Genomic DNA, 19,058 nt, shown 5'->3' on the forward strand with positions numbered 1-19,058 from the left:
GAAAAGGAAAAGTAACCAAAAATTAAAAAGACACTGTGAGTTGAGATATTGAATTTTTATATGTAACCCTTACTTCCTCAGATGACTGACCCAGAAGGGATGATCAATGGATATAGGACATAACAGCTATGATAACAGATACATGCTCTGACTCCAAACCTTGCCCAAGGTCACCTTCTTTCACTCAATTCATTGAATCTATTTATTGAATCCCTACTATGGGCTATTCAATAGTAGGCATTAGAGCTACACCTGTGAAGACAGTTTCTGCTTTTCTGGAGTTAATATGTTATTAGGTTGGAAGGTAGATATGTGTGTGCAACAGGGACACACAGGCGGGGTGACAAACCATATAATTTTGGTTGGTGAGTGGCATGAGGAAAATAAACCAGTGATGGTTCTGGAGGAGTGACTATGGGCTGCTTTAGGTTGAGTGACCGCTGAGCTGAGCCTTGAGCTAAAGGAGCACTCCCTACCTTCATTAAGATCTAGAAGAGTATTAAAGACTGTTAACAGCTGGTACCAAGACTCTAAAGAGAGTATCAATCTCCATGACCTCAAGGGACAGAAAAACCAGAGAATCATAATGGAGGGTGATACAGGATGAGGCCAGATATGTGTGACCAGATAATGTAATGTAGGCCTTTGTATGTAAGGAATTGGATTTTATTCTAAATATGGGAAGCCACGGATGATTTATAAGCAGATTTATTTAAAAAGCTCTAGCCGCTCTACAGGAATGAATTGTAGGTGGCAAGAGTGGAAGCTTGTGGCAGAACTAGAACTAAAATTCTGGTGTACTGACTTAACCGAAGGGCTACATATACCAGGCTATTCCAAGTGCCTTCGTGGGGCTCACAGACTAGTGGGCAGGGATCAGACCGGTCGCACGTAGGATGGCTCAGAGGTCCTGGTCCACGTACTGCCACAACGCCCGGTTTCGGCACGGGAGGTACAGAGCTCTTGGCAGCCGAGGCGGGGCGGGACTTCCGGGAGGCGGGGCCTGGCCTTGGTTGGGTCTTGCGCCTGCGCCGGCGCACAAACCCGCGAAGCGGGGGATTAGGTTCGCCGGAACCCACGCCTAGGTCTTCTGCTTCCGGGTCGCAGCCATGGCGGTGGCAAATTCAAGCCCTGTCAATCCCGTGGTGTTCTTTGATGTCAGCATTGGCGGCCAGGTGAGGTTCATGCAGCCACGGCGCCGAAGGGACACTGCACGGGACCAGCCGGGAAGATCTCACCCACCCAGGGATAGCGGACTGGAGAATCCAGGAAACGATACTGGTCCAGAACCTACCGACCTGCGGGGCACGGGCACGGGCACGGGAGGGGGAGAAGTCTTGCCCATCCTAGCGCCGCGCAGCGGGAGGGACTGGACGGCGCGGAAGGAGAGGCTGTGGAGGTGGAGGTGGTAGAGACCGAGTGGCATGGGGTCTATGAGGGGTCAACCGCTCCAGTTCCTGCTCGCCGAGGCCTTCATGGTCTTGGACCGGGTATTCTGACCATCTCCCGCCGCTTGCAGGAAGTTGGCCGCATGAAGATCGAGCTCTTTGCGGACGTTGTGCCTAAGACGGCCGAGAATTTTAGGTAAGGAGATGTTCCAGCTCTGCTAGGTTAACCGAACCAGAAGCTGGAACCGGTAGGCGTTATCCTCTGCCTGCCTCTGTCTGTCCACCCGCTGCCCTTGAGATCGGAGTCTTCTCTGTAGCGCTCTGAATAGTCACCGTTTTTACTCTTCCCATATCAATTTTGTTGTTAATTTGTATGCTTAGGTGTCTGGACGTCGGCTGGCCCGTTGGTGGGCTTTCTGGCGCTAATGTCTGTGCTCCCCCCATCCCCACCCGAGTAGGAATGCCCTCAGCTGTGATGCCATGGTAACTGATTCGTTCACTCTTTTCCCTTTAAGGCAGTTCTGCACTGGAGAATTCAGGTCAGTGTCAGACATGGTCGATTTCTCTGCTTGCTCCTCAAGGGTGTCCTGGGGCTGCGGTGGGGTTTTGGGGAACCATCAGCAGGCCTTGAATGATTGCTGGTGACAGTAATAGAAGGTAATACCCCAATATCTTCAGTTCATTTGCCTTCTTTATTTCTCTTCTCCTGACCATCTTTAGGAGAGTTCCTTGGCTCTAGTGGGTGGTAAACTGGACAGGCCTCTGATTACCTATCATCATCCCAAGTTTCTTTCTCTTTGGTTATAGAAAAGATGGGGTTCCGATAGGCTACAAAGGGAGCACCTTCCACAGGTAAGGCCTTGGCAAGCCATCCTGCAGGCTTTTAGAATTACTTCCTTTGGGGATTCATCTCTTTAGTGGGAAGTAAAACCATAGGACAATTCCTAGATCTTGAGAAGGAATGTTTTTGTGAACTCAACAGTTGATTTGAAGGCTTATTAAAAGCCAGGGTGATAAACATTTTATTTTTAAATCAATGTTAATCTAAAGTATAATGACTAAAGCAATGTTTTTCTAAATGACAGAACCTTCTCTCAGGATCCTTTATTCTTTGTTTCAGGGTCATAAAGGATTTCATGATTCAGGGTGGGGATTTTGTTAATGTAAGTACTATTTCTTTACTATCAAAGCCCTTTAGGAATATTGTTTTTTGTTATTGCTGCTACTACTACTTCGACTACAGGACTCAGTCCTAAGGCTCGCAACAGTAGCGAAGTTTTCTGAAGGAGTGAGGGTGGGGGTTGATAGGAATGTCCTTTAGAGTTACTTGCTACTGCTCTTTATACCACTAGAGGAAGACATTAGCACTTCAAGTCACTGACTTCCAAATTTCAGCCTTTTAGAGCCAGAAACTGAACTTTCCCAGTATACCTATAGATGATCCTTGAGAGATACAAACTAGTTAGTCGCATGACACTTGGGTAGAAATCAGATGAAAAAAAAAAAATTTTTTTTTTTTTTTCCCTAAATGGCAGTAGTCCTTTTTCATGGAGCTCAGTGCTTATGCTCTAATTCCCTTCTACCTCTGGTATCACAGTGCCTGAAAAGTTGCATTTTTTTTTTAAGATTTTATTTATTTATTTGACAGATAGAGATCACAAATAGGCAGAGAGGCAGGGAGAGAGAGAGAGGAAGGGAAGCAGGCTCGCTGCTGAGCAGAGATCCCGATGCGGGGCTTGATCCCAGGACCCCAAGACCATGACCTGAACCGAAGGCAGAGGCTTTAACCCACTGAGCCACCCAGGCTCCCCAGGAAAGTTGCATTTTTCACCAGAAATCAATTAGTGGGCAAAGAATCAGAGCAACAGAGGCAGATGGTTCTGGAGGGATATTTCCTCTATTTACTAACAGAGCCCAGTAGAATAATTCTTCGCTGTGAAGTATAAATTTCTTGTGACTAGATTGTATGTGTCTTTCATACTAAGCCTCTTCTCCTTCTCTGACCTTGGATGGTGCTGAATAAACCATATCTCTTCTTAGACCTACATTTTTCCTTAGCCAACCACTTGCATGCATGTGCATGGTGGTCTTTCTTATTAATACCATTTGGTTAAAACAAATTGCTATTTTCTTGAATCTTAGAGATGTTCTTTCTCCTTCATGTGTATATTTATTCAGCTTAACTCTTAGGAGTTTTTAAAGACCTATTTCCGGTCTGGGTAAAGTTACAAAGTGGCAGATTTTAGGTCAAACCAGGCTTTTAGATACGGTTTGTCTCATGTGTGTTATGTTGTAAAACTGGGACATTACACCAGGACCCTGGTATCATGACCTTACCTGAGGGCAGATGCTTAACCAACTGAGCCACCCAGGTGCTCCTATTCAATTAATTTTAAGTCACTTTCTGTTGTTTGCTCCGAAAATTAATTTTGTCATTTTCCCTACTCTGGTTCCTGGAGAGCAATAAATAATGTAATTATAGCAAAGGATGCAAGAAGTGATCTGTCCCCCAGGTTTATTGGGAAATTGGAAGTGAACTTGTTTTTCTCTTCCTCTGTATGTACGTAGGTATTTGTGTGGAGTTAAAAATATAATAGCTCTGGGCGCCTGGGTGGCTCAGTGGGTTAAAGCCTCTGCCTTCGGCTCAGGTCATGATCCCAGAGTCCTGGGATCAAGCCCCGCATCAGGCTCTCTGCTCAGCAGGGAGCCTGCTTCCTCCTCTCTCTGCCTGCCTCTCTGCCTACTTGTGATCACTGTCAAATAAATAAATAAAATCTTAAAAAAAAGAAAGATATAATAGCTCACATTTACTATAGTGCCGTATCAATTGCAAGGTCTTTTCTGATTGGGTCTTCCTGGCAGCGGTGTAAAGAGCAGGTGATTTCATCTTCACTTGGTAGCTGAGAGAAGGGAGGCTCAGCAGTGCAAAGTGACTTTTCCAGCTCATAAAGGATTGATCCAGAACTCACATCCAGATCTTTCCTCTACACAGAGCTTGGTTTTATTAATTTGTAATCAAATAAAAGTTTGATTTTGACAGTTTTTTTCCTTGTCTGGCTTATGTTAATTGTCTTTGGTAATCTTTGTCCCAATAAGGGCCCCTTGATTCTGGCCTACATCAGTGCTTTCCCTTTCTGCCATGCACCCAATATTCTTTCTCTTTACTAACTGGCTGGAAGAGATTGGTCTTTTGGCACCCTTTCAGGTATTCTGTTTAAGGTACTACAAATATGGCTGTAGCCAAGTTGCTTTATCACCCTGACTTCAGTGGGCTCACCTGGAAAACGAGGACAATAATAGTGCTTATTACATGTGGTTACTGGAAGAGTGAAGAGATAATGCTAATAAAGCTAGTTTAAGCAGAAATTGGGGATTTATGATAAGGCGTTTCATGAAACCCAAAGGAAGAAACGAACTAGGAACTAGTAGGCCACATAGAACCAAGGCAGTCCTTTCTTTCTGTTTCTCTAGTGCTCTCTATACAAGTGTGTTGCCTTCTCTTTCTCTTCTCAGACCAGACGATGGTCACTGGCAGCTTCCAGGCTCACATGATAACTTCAACCTCAAAGAGAGCATCAGTCCTCCTTCACAATTTCCAAAGAAGGAACTCCATTAGTTGGGCATCCTCTCTTGGACCAATCAGCTTTGGTCAAGAGGGTGGTATCTGCACAGACGAGGCTTCCAAGAGCCTATCCACTTGCATAGCTTGGAGCGGGGATAGTGGTCAGTTAATTGGATAATTCTATATGCCAACGGGCATGAGAGTCTTTGGGAGTGGCAAGGATTATGTATGTGATCATTGTACTGTCATTCCCTACTCTGCCTGTGTCTTAACTGAGCTTTCTAAAGGCCCAGCTGTCACCTATTTTACCGAACCTGTGCGTTGCCCTGGCCAGTGCGTGGGCTGCAGGTTGCCTAGGATGGTGCTGGCTTTGATTATAAGATAGGGTCAGAGAGGTGTGACTGGCAAAGTGACCTTCAAGCATAAGAGTGCACCTTAAAAAGTTGGCTGTGGTGCGGCAGCATCCCTCCTCTGGGTTCCAGGATGGGGAAGGAGGGGCAACACTCAAAACTTGTTAACACTTCCTTTTTTTTCTGCTCAGGGAGATGGTACCGGAGTTGCCAGTATTTACCGGGGGCCATTTGCAGATGAAAATTTTAAACTCAGACACTCAGCTCCAGGCCTGCTTTCCATGGTAAGTAAGATCCAGCCAAGGTTTTGGGTTACATTCGTATTCCCCAGGTTATGGGCCCCTCTTGAGGCCCATTGTTATCTCTTAGGATGGAAGCAAATCTTTACTTCTCTTGCTTGTCCCAGGACTCACGTCTGCCACACACACCTCCTTCTTCAGTTGGCTTTGATTTTGTTGAGCTGGGCTCCTAGCAGTCTGGGGAGCCAGAGTTGAACTCTGATGTGTGTTTTCTTACCTCTGTTTGAGTGGGGAAATGTGCTCAGCATCCAGCCCTGTTGCTCAGAGTGTGGCCAGTTGTGCTTTTAGCGCTCCATCCATCAAGATTCCCCCTCACGGTCATGAGGTCATCGTCTGGCTTCAGAGCTTACTTTTTTTTTTTTTTTTTAAAGATTTTATTTGACAGACAGAGATCACAAGTAGGCAGAGAGGCAGGCGGCAGAGGTGGGGGGAGCAGGCTCCCTGCTGAGCAGAGAGCCCATTGCAGGGCTCGATCCCAGGATCCTGAGATCATGACCTGAGTCAAAGGCAGAGGCTTAACCCGCTGAGCCACCCAGGCGCCCCAAAGCTTACTCTTGAAAGCAGTTAGCTGTACTGCTTTGTAAGGCGAGATTTGACTTTCTTATGAAGTGTACTTTTGTACTTTTTATGCTGAGACCCCAAAACTGGCTTTAATATGCTAAATTCAGGCTTTTGTACATCAGCAAGTCCAAGTCACCTTTCAGTAGCACTGCCTTGCGACAGTGTCTGTCTCTGTGGATGTTTTATCGCATACTTCCCTTGTTTTGGAAAAAAGGAGTCGACCATGGGAAACTGAGAGTACTATTAAAAGCACAGGTCTCATACAATAACCATGACTGAGGCAGGACTGGAAATTATGAGACGGATTGACAGCAGTAATAGGATGCTACATGGACTTAAATCGGTTGGTTCTGTGTTGGGCTGTGCAGGAATAAACGTGTGCACAAAATACATTCATAGCACTGTCCAGGGGAACGCGCTCACTGCCTCACCAGGGATTTTGTGTTATACTTAGAAATGCCCCACGTAAGATGAGGCTACTCGTGGGTTTTGTGCATGTACAACTCCTACCCGAAAGCAAGGGAATGCCTAAGCCAGTCAGAGGAGGCACATGCTGTGGAATGAGGCACAGATATCCCGGGGCTCCCAATTCTTTGCTTCCTTCTTTTGACCAGTCAATCAAGCAATCACTCAATCTCCCTTGCGGCTGGTGCAGGGACACTGATTAGCAAGCAGGCAGGCAGAACAGTCATATACATTTTTATGGCTCAAGGGGCACTCTCTGCCCTCAGCCCCTCAGTTTGCTCATTCTCTTGAGGCAGTACAGCTCACTCCTTTCAAGAGTAAGCTCTGGAGCCAGATGATGGCCTCGTGATTGTGTGACCTCGGTTTGGTCACATCACCTTTCTAGGCCTCAGTGTTCTCATTTATACCTATCTCAAAGGGATGTTGAGAGGATTAAAAGGAATTAACCCTCCTAGGGTGTTTGTCAAGCAACTGGCCAGTAGAGGTTAGCTATCATGCTGATGATCTTTTTGTCATTCATCGGTATCTGCTCCGTGCCTTTCTGTGCATCATAATCATAGCCCATTCTTTTGTAATGCATTGTGAAATGTAATGATGTAGAAACAATTTCAAGGGAAGAGATGGGATAGGGCTAGAGACTTTCAGATTCTCAATTTAAAAAAAATAACTTCCTGGGGCGCGCCTGGGTGGCTCAGTGGGTTAAAGCCTCTGCTTTCGGCTCAGGTCATGATCCCAGGGTCCTGGGATCGAGCCCCGAGCCCCGCATCGGGCTCCCTGCTCAGCGGGGAGCCTGCTTCCCTTCCTCTCTCTGCCTGCCTCTGCCTACTTGTGATCTCTGTCTGTCAAATAAATAAATAAAATCTTAAAAAAAAAACTTCTTCCTGTAAAATTCAGTAATATAGGTTTTGGGGTGTAAAAAGCAAGCATCATTGATTAAATAGCATCTTTTTCTAGCATGGCACTAGCATAGCAACTTTTCACACCTCCTTACAGTCTTTTATTACCATTGTTATGGTGCAGTACAAAGCTATTCAGTCAAAAGAGCTTATGGCACAGGCAACAGGCTTTTTCTCCATTGTACCTAACTCGTAACTGTAATCCAGGTATAACCAGTGTCGGATTAAATACAGCAGATCAGTCCCTGCGAACAGTTGTTCCCATATTAAAAATTCAGGCTGCAGGAGAACTGTACATTTATTCAAGGTTCTAGCTCCTTGAGGCTAGTGATTATGTATCCTGTTTCTCTCTGTATCTTTGGATCTTAGCTTAGGACCTGGCTCATAGTAGTTAGTTAGTAAGGTTTGCTGAAAGAAAGGAATCGGCTACAGGCTCTTTGGGGAATCTTTTTTTTTTTTTTTTCTTTACAATTTTATTTATTTGTCAGAGATAGAGAAAGAGAGCAGAAGCACGGGGAGCAACAGATAGAGGGAGAGGGAGGAGCAGGCTCTCCACTGAGCAGGGAGCCTGATGTGGGGCTCCATCCTGGGACCTTGGGATCATGACCTGAGCTGAAGGCAGATGCTTAACTGACTGAGCCACCCAGATGCCCCTCTTTTGGGAATCTTGCCCTCTGACTAGCATGGCCAGGAAGACTCACTGAAGGTGTACTTGGTTTCTGTCAGGCAAACAGCGGTCCCAGTACAAATGGCTGTCAGTTCTTCATCACCTGCTCCAAATGTGATTGGCTGGATGGGAAACACGTAGTGTTTGGTGAGTCCTCTTCCTGTCCCAGAGTCCGGGCCCTGTTCACACAGAGTGGGACTTCTAAAGGAGCCAGTCCTCAGACTCTAGTCCCAAGAGTGCTTGACTGATGTAACTGCTCTGGGAAAGTGGAAGTGGTGGGAGGTGGGGAGAACTTGTGGTTAGAATGCTAGAGGGAAGGATGGAGGGACTATCTGATGCAGTGTGTAACCACTGGGATGATCTGTATGTCTGGGAGGGAAACCGGGATGGTGTCACTTAAGGAATGCCACACAGAGGGAGCACGGTACAGTAGGGCTTTGCAATCGCCCAAACCTAGTCTGCTACTCCTTCTTATCTCTGACCTTGGGCAAATCATTTCACTTCCATCAAATCTCAATTTTCTGATGGTAGTATGAGATTCCAGGGAGATGCTGGCTAAGAGTGGACATTGGAAGCTGGAAAGTGCTATGCAAATGAGAATAATAAAGCCTAGTGCATACTCTTCCTACAGGAAAAATCATTGATGGGCTTCTAGTGATGCGAAAGATCGAGGTGAGTCCTGTTTTGATTCCCTCCATCTTGCCCATTCTGGTCTAGTAACATGAGAGTGTTAGGCCCTGTCTTTACTGCCTCCAGTTACTTGGGCTCCCTAGAAAGAACGAGGAGTCTAAGCCCCCCCCCACACACACATTTTTCTGGCCTGAAGTTTGCCCCTCTGGTGCTCACTGAGGTTTGGCTTCTGGTGGCCCCTTCACCTACTTGATAAAATCTTACTCAGCAGTGAATCCAAGTTCCTTCATGACCTGGGCCCCGCTATGTCTCCACAACCCCTTCTGCCACTGCTGCGTCCGTATTCCAGTCTTGTCAGGCTACTAGCTCTCCTGGGAATTTACCATACATTCCTGCCTCTGAGCGTTTGCCCGTGCTATTTCCTCTACTGGAATGCTCTTCTACTTTTCCTTCTGGTAGGATCCCATTCATCCTCCAAGGCCCAGCTCAAGTGTCCCCTGTTTAAGCAGTGGTTGCTTCCTCTGCTCTGTTGTGTCAATTCTGTCTTATAATTTACTGCATTGTTTCATATCATAGGTTTGATATTTTTTAAATGTTGGACATTTTCTCTTTGATCTGGATTATCTTTACCCTTCAGCTAGGACATGGACTGTTAACATTTCAGTCCCTGAGTCCTCAGTCCTTAGCACAGGGGCTGGCAGGCATCACTATGTGTTTGGTGAGTGTGTGTCTGAGCCGATGAATCTCCACTGTGCTTTCTCTCCTAGAATGTTCCCACAGGTCCCAACAATAAGCCCAAGCTGCCTGTGGTGATCTCACAGTGTGGGGAGATGTAGTCGAGAGCAAGACTGATCAGGTACGTGTGCCTTTCTTCTCCTGGTTAGGAGTCGCCAGTGAAGACAGCATGGTCTAGTGGAAGGAACTACAGACTTGAAAACATGGGATTGAGCCCCATTTCCTGTCTGTGTGACCTTGGGGAAATCACTTCCCTTTTCTGAGCCCGTTTCCTTATCTGTCAAATGGGGACAATAGCTTTCTTAGGCTCCTTGTAAGGATCAGAAGAGAAAGGTTTATTAGGGCATTTAACTTTTCTACCACTTTGTGGTCTACAAAGTATCAACCTGAAAGCCAGTGAGCAGTCTCACAGCACTGTCAGACTCTAGTTCTTTCCTGTGCCCCTGCTGGCAGGACCTGGCTCCACCCCTGGGCAACTCCAGGCTGGGAGCAGGCTGGGCGTCTGGGAGACACAGCCGTCGTGCCTCTTTCATTGGAACTGATGCTCGGTGTGCCTGGGGGGCTCGGTCAGTTAAGCTTCTGCCTTCGGCTCAGGTCATGATCCCAGGGTTCTGGGATTGAGCCCCGAGTTGGGCTCCCTGCTCCGTGGAGAGTCTGCTTCTTCCTTTCACTCTCCCTCTGTGCTTGCTCTCTCTCTTAAATAAATAAGTAAAATCTAAAAAAATAAAAAATAAAAAAGGAAGTGATGCTCATTTCCAGGGCCTGACTTTGTATCTGCCAGACTCATAAGTGAACGCAACCCATTTCCCAGCCTGCACCGGCTCACTTCCTCCCCATACTTGCCACTGCCTGCTCTGTGCTGGGTGACAAAGAGTTGAAAAATGTCTCTGTCTTTCAGGAACTTAAAGGGAATAAGACACATTCTCAGAGGTGATCACTAGTAATATAACTGACGTTGCTAAATGTTATCAGAGTTCGAGGGAGAAATTGATCACTTCAGCTAGGTGTGGGGTGGTGGTGCCTTTTGCCTTGCTTTTCTCTCTCTCCCTTCCTTCCTTCCTTCCTTCCTTCCTTCCTTCCTTCCTTCCTATTCTCAAACCTGCAGAAAACTTGGAAGAAAAGTATACTGAATACCCATTTCCCTTTTGCCCAGGTTTACCAATGGTTAATATTCTTGTGTTACCATTTTACTTTGACATTAGTTTTTTCTCTCCCTTCTTCCCTCTCCTCTCTCCTGCTCCCCTTCTTTCCCTCCTTTTTACCTTCATTCCTTCCATCATTTTATTTCTTTCCCATTTGAAAGTTGAAGACTTCCTGACACTTTACCCCTAAATACTTCAGCAGACAACTCCTAAAAATAGCATCTTACAAGACCACAGTAATATTATTTAATATACATGTTCCAGCTTCCCCAGCTGTCCACATAGTAACTTTAATAGCTCTAAAAAAAGAAAAATTCAATAAAGGTTCACATATTTTATTTGGTTGTTTTTAATCTTAAAAATAACATAATATAATCTCAAGAAAACAGTTCGAAGTCCTTGTCATTGCCTGTCCTCCCCATCCAATCCCACTTCTGTCCCAGGAGGTAACTGCTTTCGGTTTGATGTATGACCATCAGGGCCTTTCCTATGCCTATCTTATTTTGGGAGGTTTTGTTTTTCCTAAATGTCATCATACTATTTTGTTCATTTGTTTTCCATTTGGCAGATGTCTTGAAGACTTCCTCTTCCATCACATAAAACTACTTCATATGAAAACAAACTGACAGTATGCTGTGTTTGTAGCATATAACTTATTTTATCCTTCTCTGACGATTTGAACAGTTAAATGTTGTGACTGTTTTGTCCAGAACACATTTTAAGCAAAAACTGACATTGTGTTGCTTATCTTAACTTTGGTGATATCCTTTGTTAAACAGAAACTCTAAATTTTGATGAGGTCAAAATTATCAGTCTTTTCTCTTACGGCTTTTGTGGTTTTATCTTGTTTTAGGAAGGTCCTTAGTATCTCAGATCATAACGTCTTTTATATTTTTTTAATATTTCTATGGTTTTACTTATATACTTTAAAATTACATAGAATCTATTTTTCTTTTCTCTGCCTTTTTTTTCTTTTTTTCTTTTCTTTTTAAAAAAATATTTTATTAATTTGTTGGACAGAGAGAGATACAGTGAGAGAGGGAACACAAGCAGAGGGAGTGGGAGAGGGAGAAGCAGGCTTCCTGCCAAGCAGAGAACCATGTGCAGGGTTGAATCCCAGGACCCTGGGATCATGACCTGAGCTGAAGGCAGACACTTAACGACTGAGCCACCCAGGCACCCCTCTCTGCCTTTTTTTCTGAATGGAGATCTAGTCAAATGCCAGACCATTTTAATAACTGTATATACCTCTATCTGTGACTTACTCTGTGTTCATAGCATCTGGCACTTACAGGCATTCATCAAAAATTTATTACATGAGTTAATAGAGAGAGAGAATGTCAGGCATTTTAGGCAGAGAACTGGTATGAGCAAATGCAGAGGCAGGCATGCACAAGTGTGTGCTAGAAGCTGCACATGGTCCTCTCTCTTCTCCAGCCAAATAGTCCCTTCTGAGGCACAGTTGACACCCTGAGCTTTCTTTCCTGCCTAGGAGATCCCTAGGGCTCAGCCTGTTCTCTTCCTTCAGTAGTGGCTAGCATTTCCCTCCTTCTCCTTGCTGAACCTGAGTTGAGCTACTAGGTCCTTTTCCTTCTAAGGATTGACCACTGGTCACTACCAGAAGACAGAGATTAAAAAAGAACAGTGTTTAAGAAATTTTTTGATTGGGGCTAACCATCCCTTCCTCATCTCTTATTAGCAAAGGGCAAAGTAAACCTTTGCCCCCGTGGAAGCCTCTCTTCTCAGCCTGCAACCCAAGCAGAACAAATTCCACAAGGGCCATTTGACGTTCCAGAGGCTTCTTAGACCAGAACTGTCCAATAGAAATTCCTTCCTGTGATGGTGGAAATGTTCGATATCTGTGTTGTCCATCATGCAGCTCCAGCCACATGTGCCAGTTGAGCACCTGAAATATGTAGCTGACGTGACTGAAGGACTGAATTTTTTATTTAATATTAATTAAATATAAGTGTGGTACTTCCAATTCAGTCTCCTACCCGTGACTTGCTCAGAACTGAATCTTTCATAGCTAATACTTAGAGGCAGTATCATAATGGCAGTTGTTTATTGCATACTTCTTATGCTCAAATATTGAGTTAAGAACTTGAATTATCTCATTTAACTTACCCAAAAATCTTTATCATAAGTTTTAAGGTGTTAGGGAATCTAGGTGGCAGTCTGACATAAAGTGTCCCCACTTTGGGTTTCTCAGTAATGTGATTTGGGAGAAAGTAAGGAAAAGTGGAGATTAATTCCCTGGGGAGCAGAGTATCATCCCATAATTTTTCTTGCCAGCTGTAAAGTTACAAGCATCTTTAATTCCTATGGGAGTGTTTCAGATCCCTCAGGTTGTTCAGGGCAGGATAATGGCTAACAACTAATATAAATGCTGTTTTCAGACCCTATTGGGCAGTATTCTCGAACTTTAATGCACGTATGAATCACCAGGAGATCTTATTAAAATGCTGATTCTGGCTCAGTGGGTCCAGATGGGGCCAGACATCTTGCATTTCTAACCAGCACTCAGCAGATGCTAATGCAAGGCTGTAGTGGAATAACAGAGCCTGCTTTTTAATCGAAAGGCCACCATATTCCGATCAGAAAAGACCCAGAAGGTGATCCTCTCTTGGTGGCACTGGTCCCGCAGGAATCTGCTGCATTCAAATCAAGATATCACCTAATCACGCACGGGAGGCCTTCTGTCTAGGCACTGGAAATAAAAGAAGACGGGAAGGAGATAGAAGACAGCTCAGTGACATGATCAGCTCTACCTCCCCAGGAAGCACTTCTAGAACTTTTTCTGGTTTTGCCTTAGGCCCTGACTTTGGTTTTAGTGAACAGGAAGTTTTCTGTACAGCTCTCAATGTAGAGACCATGGTTTTATCTCAGTGGGTCCTGTGAAAGCTTTTTATGATGCATTTGGTTAGGTATCCAGAAATGAACCTTGGCCCTCAGGATTCTCCTGCTGTAATCTGGATCAGGTTCTTTGCTACTTACAACCACTTGGGGGCTGGTGGAGCTTCTGTTTGGAAAGCTTCAGAGTCTCTTAGAAAGGGAGTGGCTGTGAGCTCTGGCAGCCCAGCTAGTCTGAATTGCTGCCCTTCCAGTTATCCCCAAGCCTGGTACCTGTAGCAAGCAGTAGGTTGCTTTCTTCTGTCAGTGTTTCCCAAATTTCCCTAAAGAAGCCAATCACTTGGGAGCATTTATTAAAGCAACTAATTCCCTGATCCCTTCCCTGGAGAGTTTGAGTGAGTATGAGGTAGGATCCAGGATAGCTATGTCTGTAACAAGCATCTCAGATGCTTCTTACCAGAGAAACAGGGTTCACACTGCTGTAGGCAGTACTGTGATGAGTATCCTTTAACATTGCATCTTAGAAAAAATACGTAATTAGTGCGACACATCATTTTATAGTGAGGCATTATTAAAGGTCATATGGTGATTAGGTTAAAAATTGTGCCTGTGGATGGTGGCTAAAATCATGGTGAAGATGCTGTGGGAATGACTGAGCTTTAGGAAGCACTGTCTCCCATTCTGGGATTACCCGTAGACGCGATATATTCCTATAGAGGAAGATGATGGGACATGTTGATGGCACAGGGACCAATCCTTCATTCCTTCCACAACTATGCTCTGTTAGAATAAGATGGGTCCTGTGCAGCATAGGCAGCTGCAAATTTAAAAAGCCCAGTTCCTGCCTTAAGGAACTCAGTCTCTGGGGAGACTGGCCATGGCAGCACAGTAAAGCCCTGGACTGGAGGCTTCAGAACAGTGAGGAAAGCTGGAGTGCCTGGAGCAGTCTGAGGGGACTACAGAAGAGAGGATTCTGTGGCTGAGTATGTGAACGAAGAGAACTTCTCAGGTGGCTAAAATGGGAGGGCATTCCAGGCAGAGGGAACAGCATGAGCAAAAGCAGAACACAGCAGGAAGTGTAAGGGAAACTGCACTTAATTCCATATTAGCAAAGGGTAAGAGGTAAGGCTGGAGGAGGCCAGGGCCAGCTGGGAGAACCAGTGCAGGCTGAGATACTCATGTGTTATCCTGAGAGTGGGCTTCGGGCAGTAGGCACATTTTTTTCCCCTGGGATGAGAGTTCATCGGACTCCAGAGATTGTCAAAAGGGAGCCTAGTCCGGCCCTCCAAAAAGAGCCAGGCCAGCAGGAGCCACTGGAGGATTTTGAGCAGGAAAACACTGTGATTGAATTTTCTTATTCCAGAGAAGACTCTGTCAGCAACGTGGAGGAGAAGCTGAGGTCAGTGAGGTGTCCACCGCAGCAGGCCAGGCGAGAGACAAGTTTCCACGTGAAAATACAGGTGTAGGGAGCGCCAGAGACTTGGCGGCAAATATTTGCATGCCTGCTGGCTGTGTGACACTGTTGTGCCCTGCCCTGAAAGAGAGAAGCCCTGCCAGCTAAAAAGGGAGGGGAGGGGAGAATGGTTTCATTCCAGTCCCATCCAGTACAAAGGCAGAGCACCCGGGGTCTAATCAGGTCTCATACACGTTGATGTACGCCAGTTGGTGAAATACCACATAGCCTTAAAAAAAAAAAAAAAAAAAAAAAAAAAGGTAGATCTGTATGTATCAGCAGATTTTTAGGGTACGTTAAGTGACAAAGTCAATATTTAGTACATTTGAATAACTATTTCAGAAGTTACCATAGTGAAGTACAGCCAACTGTTAGTAATGGTTACTTGTATAGTATAGAGATAGTAAGAGGTTTTTGTCCCCCCATTTCTGTTGTCCCGTATGTGCTTGAATTTTCCATGTTGAGCGTGTATCTCATGATAGAAATACGTACTGTATCTACATAGTTTAACTGATCCTGGTTGCACCCAGCTGCTCCCAGAGCACGTGGCTAACATCAGTCTGAATTGCTCCCTGGTCCCTCCATCTCCTCCGAGGTCTAGGTCTGGGACAGTCAGCAGTGCCTTGCTGGGTGCTCCCCCAGTACTTGGTTCATTTCTGTATACAGCAGTTAACATAGCATATCACAGATGTGTTGGCCTGGTTTTCTCCATTTATTCCAAGGATGTCCCCAGTAGGTTCAGTGTGGTTGTTTCTAGAGCCTTTGAGGAAAGGGTCACTAACTTGAACAGAACACCTTGAGGCCGGGACCATGCTGACTAACACAGTGCCTGGTCTAGGAGAGAGCTTGGGTCCTGGGGCACCATGGAACTTATAAAATGCATTTATGCAGTTCTTTATATTCTGCTTGGGGGTCCAGGATTAAACTTCTAAGCCTGAGCCTGCAGTATGACACCAGGACTCTGTCCCCGGGAGGGAAAGGGGCGTGGCCATGTGGGGGGGGGGAGACAGAGTAGTTTCTGAGTGTACTCACTTCGTTCATTAAGTAACACTAACTACCAAGGCCATAAACAGAGGGTGTGGACTTCACTTTCTCTATAACTGGAACCAAAACCTTAAGGAGGAAGGATTGCTCTTTGTTCTAGAGCTCCACAGAGAGCCATCGAAGTCTGGCAAAAAGCACACAGACTTTGGAGCCAAGTAGACCAGGAGGCCTTATCAAGCCATTAAACCCCTTGGGACCCTGGTTTCCTCTTTTGCTTGATTACAGGTAATACATACCGCAGAGAATTTGTGAATGGTAAATAAATGAGATGATATGTGCGGCCATAAATGTTAGTTTCTTTCTTTTTGTTCTTGTGTAGTATACTTCTCAACTTTATGCTGGGGAACCAAAGGCTGATGGAGGGCAAGAGTGAGACCAGTTCTGCTCTTTTGGGAAAAGCAGGTTAGGAGTGTAGAGAAGAGCTAAGAGTATTGTCTCTCATGGAATGTCCCCTTCCAGTGCCTCTGAGCTGCTTATGTCTTCCATCCCTAACAGACCTTCACCTCTCTGCCATTGTGGGCCTTCCTTGCTCTGGGTGATGCTCTAGAGTAAGATAATCTGGATTGGCCCCTGTGTTTGCTTCCCTGCCTGCTGCGGCCCTTTTTGATCAAGAGACCTTGGAAGTGTCACAGATTCAGAACCCAAGATTTTCTGTTTTTCAATTGTAAATAAAGTTTTGTTTTGTTTTGGTATATGTGTTGTTTTTAAATGGTTGTAATGATAGCCTGTCTCCTCACGCCTTAGCTTCAGCCAGAAGGACTGGGTCTCACCAGAGGCTAGCATGGACCAGAGCCAAATCATCACCGTGGTTAGGTGATGCCTCAGGCTTGCAAGCAATTGTAGTAGTCCCCTCTTGGGCTCCAGCTGACTGGGCAAAGAAGGCAAAGCCCCAGGGCTATAAGCACAATTTATTCCAAGGATGTCCCCAGTAGGTTCAATGTGATTGGTTCTAGAGCCTTTGAGGAAAGGGTCACTAACTTGGGATATTTTTGGATCAGAGGCCATTTGGTAGAATGTGTCTCAATCACAATGAAGTGAGAATAATTTACTCAAAAATCTAGGTTTCAATCTGGGGTCGTTTTTTAAACAGTAGAGGTTTTGAGAAGTTCTCGTCCCCTTTCAGAGCCTCAGTCTTCTCATCTGTAAAGTAGGAATAATAATACCTATCTACTTCATAGCATTGTTGAAAAGGTCAAATAAGCAAATGGATATGACGGTTACTGGTAAACAGTAACATGCCTTGGAAAATGCTTATCTTGAAAGGACATAGCTCAATATTGAAAGATCCCACTGATTATTATGTTCAAGAGGTAAAGAGAGTTCCATGGTGTTCCTTTCATGAGGCCATTTCTATGCCATTCCTACTTTTTTTCTCTTGGCTCCTGGGCAGGGATGACTTATAACTCCAGGCAGTGGCAGAGGTAGCACAGAGCTGAATTCTGTGACAGAAGAGAACCTGGTTAAAAGTGCCATTTCGAGGGGCGCCTTTGTGGCTCAGTGGGTTAAGCCTCTGCCTTCGGCCCAGGTCATGATCTCAGGGTCCTGGGATCGAGCCCCGCGTTGGGCTCTCTGCCTACTTGTGATCTCTCTCTCTGTGTCAAATAAATAAATAAAATCTTTTTTTAAAAAGTGCCATTTCAGTGTTTTGGGGTACAGGGAGCTGGTGAAATATACAAGGGCTCTACAATATAGATATCTGCAACTCTCTCTAGCTAAGTAAACAGGGTGGAGGGACAAAGTGAAGAAAAAACTGACCTAGTGGAGGGGAGATCTTTAACTAGACAAGGTGGAACTATAGAGAGAGAGGAGGGAGGACGAGCAGCTCAGATCCTGGACTGACGTTCTTATGATGGGCCATTCAGTTGAATTCAGTTACACTTGGCACCTGCATTCTCGGCCAGTCTCTGTCCTGGGGACAGGAGCTGCTAAATGAGTAGGATTGGGCTTGTGATGGGATATGGGTGCATTTCAGTTCAGCATGGTATTAGAATGTGAGCGCTTACGATGGCAGGAAATTCGGTTGTGTTGTTTTGTTTTCTGTTTTGCTTTGTTGCTATGTCCCCCAGCACCTAGAAAAGGTAAGTACCTAGTACCTAGTACGTGTTCAAGAAATAATTGTTGCATGAATGGTATGTACAATGAATGGTATGCTGGGGTGGGGGGAAGAGTAGTATGAAAGGAAGAGGTAATATTTGAGGTAAGTATTGACAGATCGGGGGCTTTCTAGGAAAAGGAACTCTGCTCTTGGGCCAGAGTCTGTTAGAGATGGACGATAAGGTGAACATTAGTTTGCAAAGGAGATTCATGGAATGAACCTTGCCTTTCAGATCACTTAAGGGTAGCACTGGAGTTGTCTAAACTGTGTTCACCACACTGGGCAGGGTAGCAGGGGCTAGCGAAACTGGAGTGGAGAGCTGCCACCTTGGCACAAGGGTTAAATTTTGACAGGAGCTACTTATCCTCTAGTGCTTCCGTGCCATCTCTGCAGCAGTGTGGAGGCGGCTACAAGGAAACTAGTTTCTTAAATAACTCATCTTTATGCTCAGTGAGCATGAAGAGAGAGCTTAATGAAATAATCGGATAAGTAAGTAATGATACTTTTAAGTAACATTTTAAAGATTTTTATTTATTTTATTTGACAGCTCACAAGTAGGCAGAGAGGCGGAGGGTGGGGGGGCGGGTAGGTGGAGGCAAGCTCCCTGCTGAGCAGAGAGTGGGGCTAGATCACAGGATCCGGCGATCATGACCTGAGCCGGAAGGCAGAGGCTTAACCCACTGAGCCACTCAGGGGCCTCTTAAGTAACATTTTAAAGACAAATGTTACAGAATTGTTATTTCTGTTTGGGAAGCCATCCCTTCAAAGCAGTTCCATAGGGAAGATAGCTCATTTACTCACAGAGGTGCTGCTCCCATTGTTCTACATGTCTTTGTAACTCCACCTTGGGAAAAAGGCCTCAAACCCATAGGGCACACTTTTAAATGTCCCCAGTATTGGCAGACCTGCCTTTTGAGG

The 19,058-nt window shown here is 45.3% G+C and overlaps 1 protein-coding gene across 4 annotated transcripts; it reads left to right on the forward strand.

Moving 5' to 3' along the window:
• Positions 1–1,044: 1,044 nt before the first annotated feature.
• PPIH (peptidylprolyl isomerase H) lies at positions 1,045–16,704 on the forward strand. Of its 4 annotated transcripts, none has more exons than XM_032877475.1 (10): positions 1,045–1,175; positions 1,520–1,584; positions 1,847–1,927; positions 2,196–2,240; positions 2,509–2,551; positions 5,492–5,584; positions 8,248–8,335; positions 8,820–8,860; positions 9,586–9,674; positions 16,541–16,704. In XM_032877475.1, the coding sequence occupies exons 1-9, from the start codon at positions 1,110–1,112 to the stop codon at positions 9,652–9,654; spliced, it is 591 nt and encodes a 196-aa protein (XP_032733366.1). In that variant the 5' UTR covers positions 1,045–1,109; the 3' UTR covers positions 9,655–9,674; positions 16,541–16,704. The 4 variants fall into 4 exon arrangements, with proteins under 4 accessions (XP_032733366.1, XP_032733369.1, XP_032733367.1 ...); XM_032877478.1 differs by having other exon boundaries at positions 1,904–1,927; positions 16,541–16,701; XM_032877476.1 differs by lacking the exon at positions 16,541–16,704 and adding an exon at positions 16,365–16,525.
• The last annotated feature ends 2,354 nt before the right edge of the window (positions 16,705–19,058 follow it).

This window comes from Lontra canadensis, unplaced genomic scaffold (genome assembly GCF_010015895.1).
Source record: "Lontra canadensis isolate GAN:19392208 unplaced genomic scaffold, GSC_riverotter_1.0 scaffold60, whole genome shotgun sequence".
Lineage (NCBI taxonomy): Eukaryota > Metazoa > Chordata > Mammalia > Carnivora > Mustelidae > Lontra > Lontra canadensis.

Coding starts and splice junctions, on each gene's coding strand:
- PPIH (XM_032877475.1), top strand. CDS start 1,110: ATGGCGGTGGCAAATTCAAGCCCTGTCAATCCCGTGGTGTTCTTTGAT. Junction 1,585..1,846: donor AAGACGGCCGAGAATTTTAG/GTAAGGAGATGT, acceptor CCACCCGAGTAG/GAATGCCCTCAGCTGTGATG. Junction 8,861..9,585: donor TAGTGATGCGAAAGATCGAG/GTGAGTCCTGTT, acceptor TTTCTCTCCTAG/AATGTTCCCACAGGTCCCAA.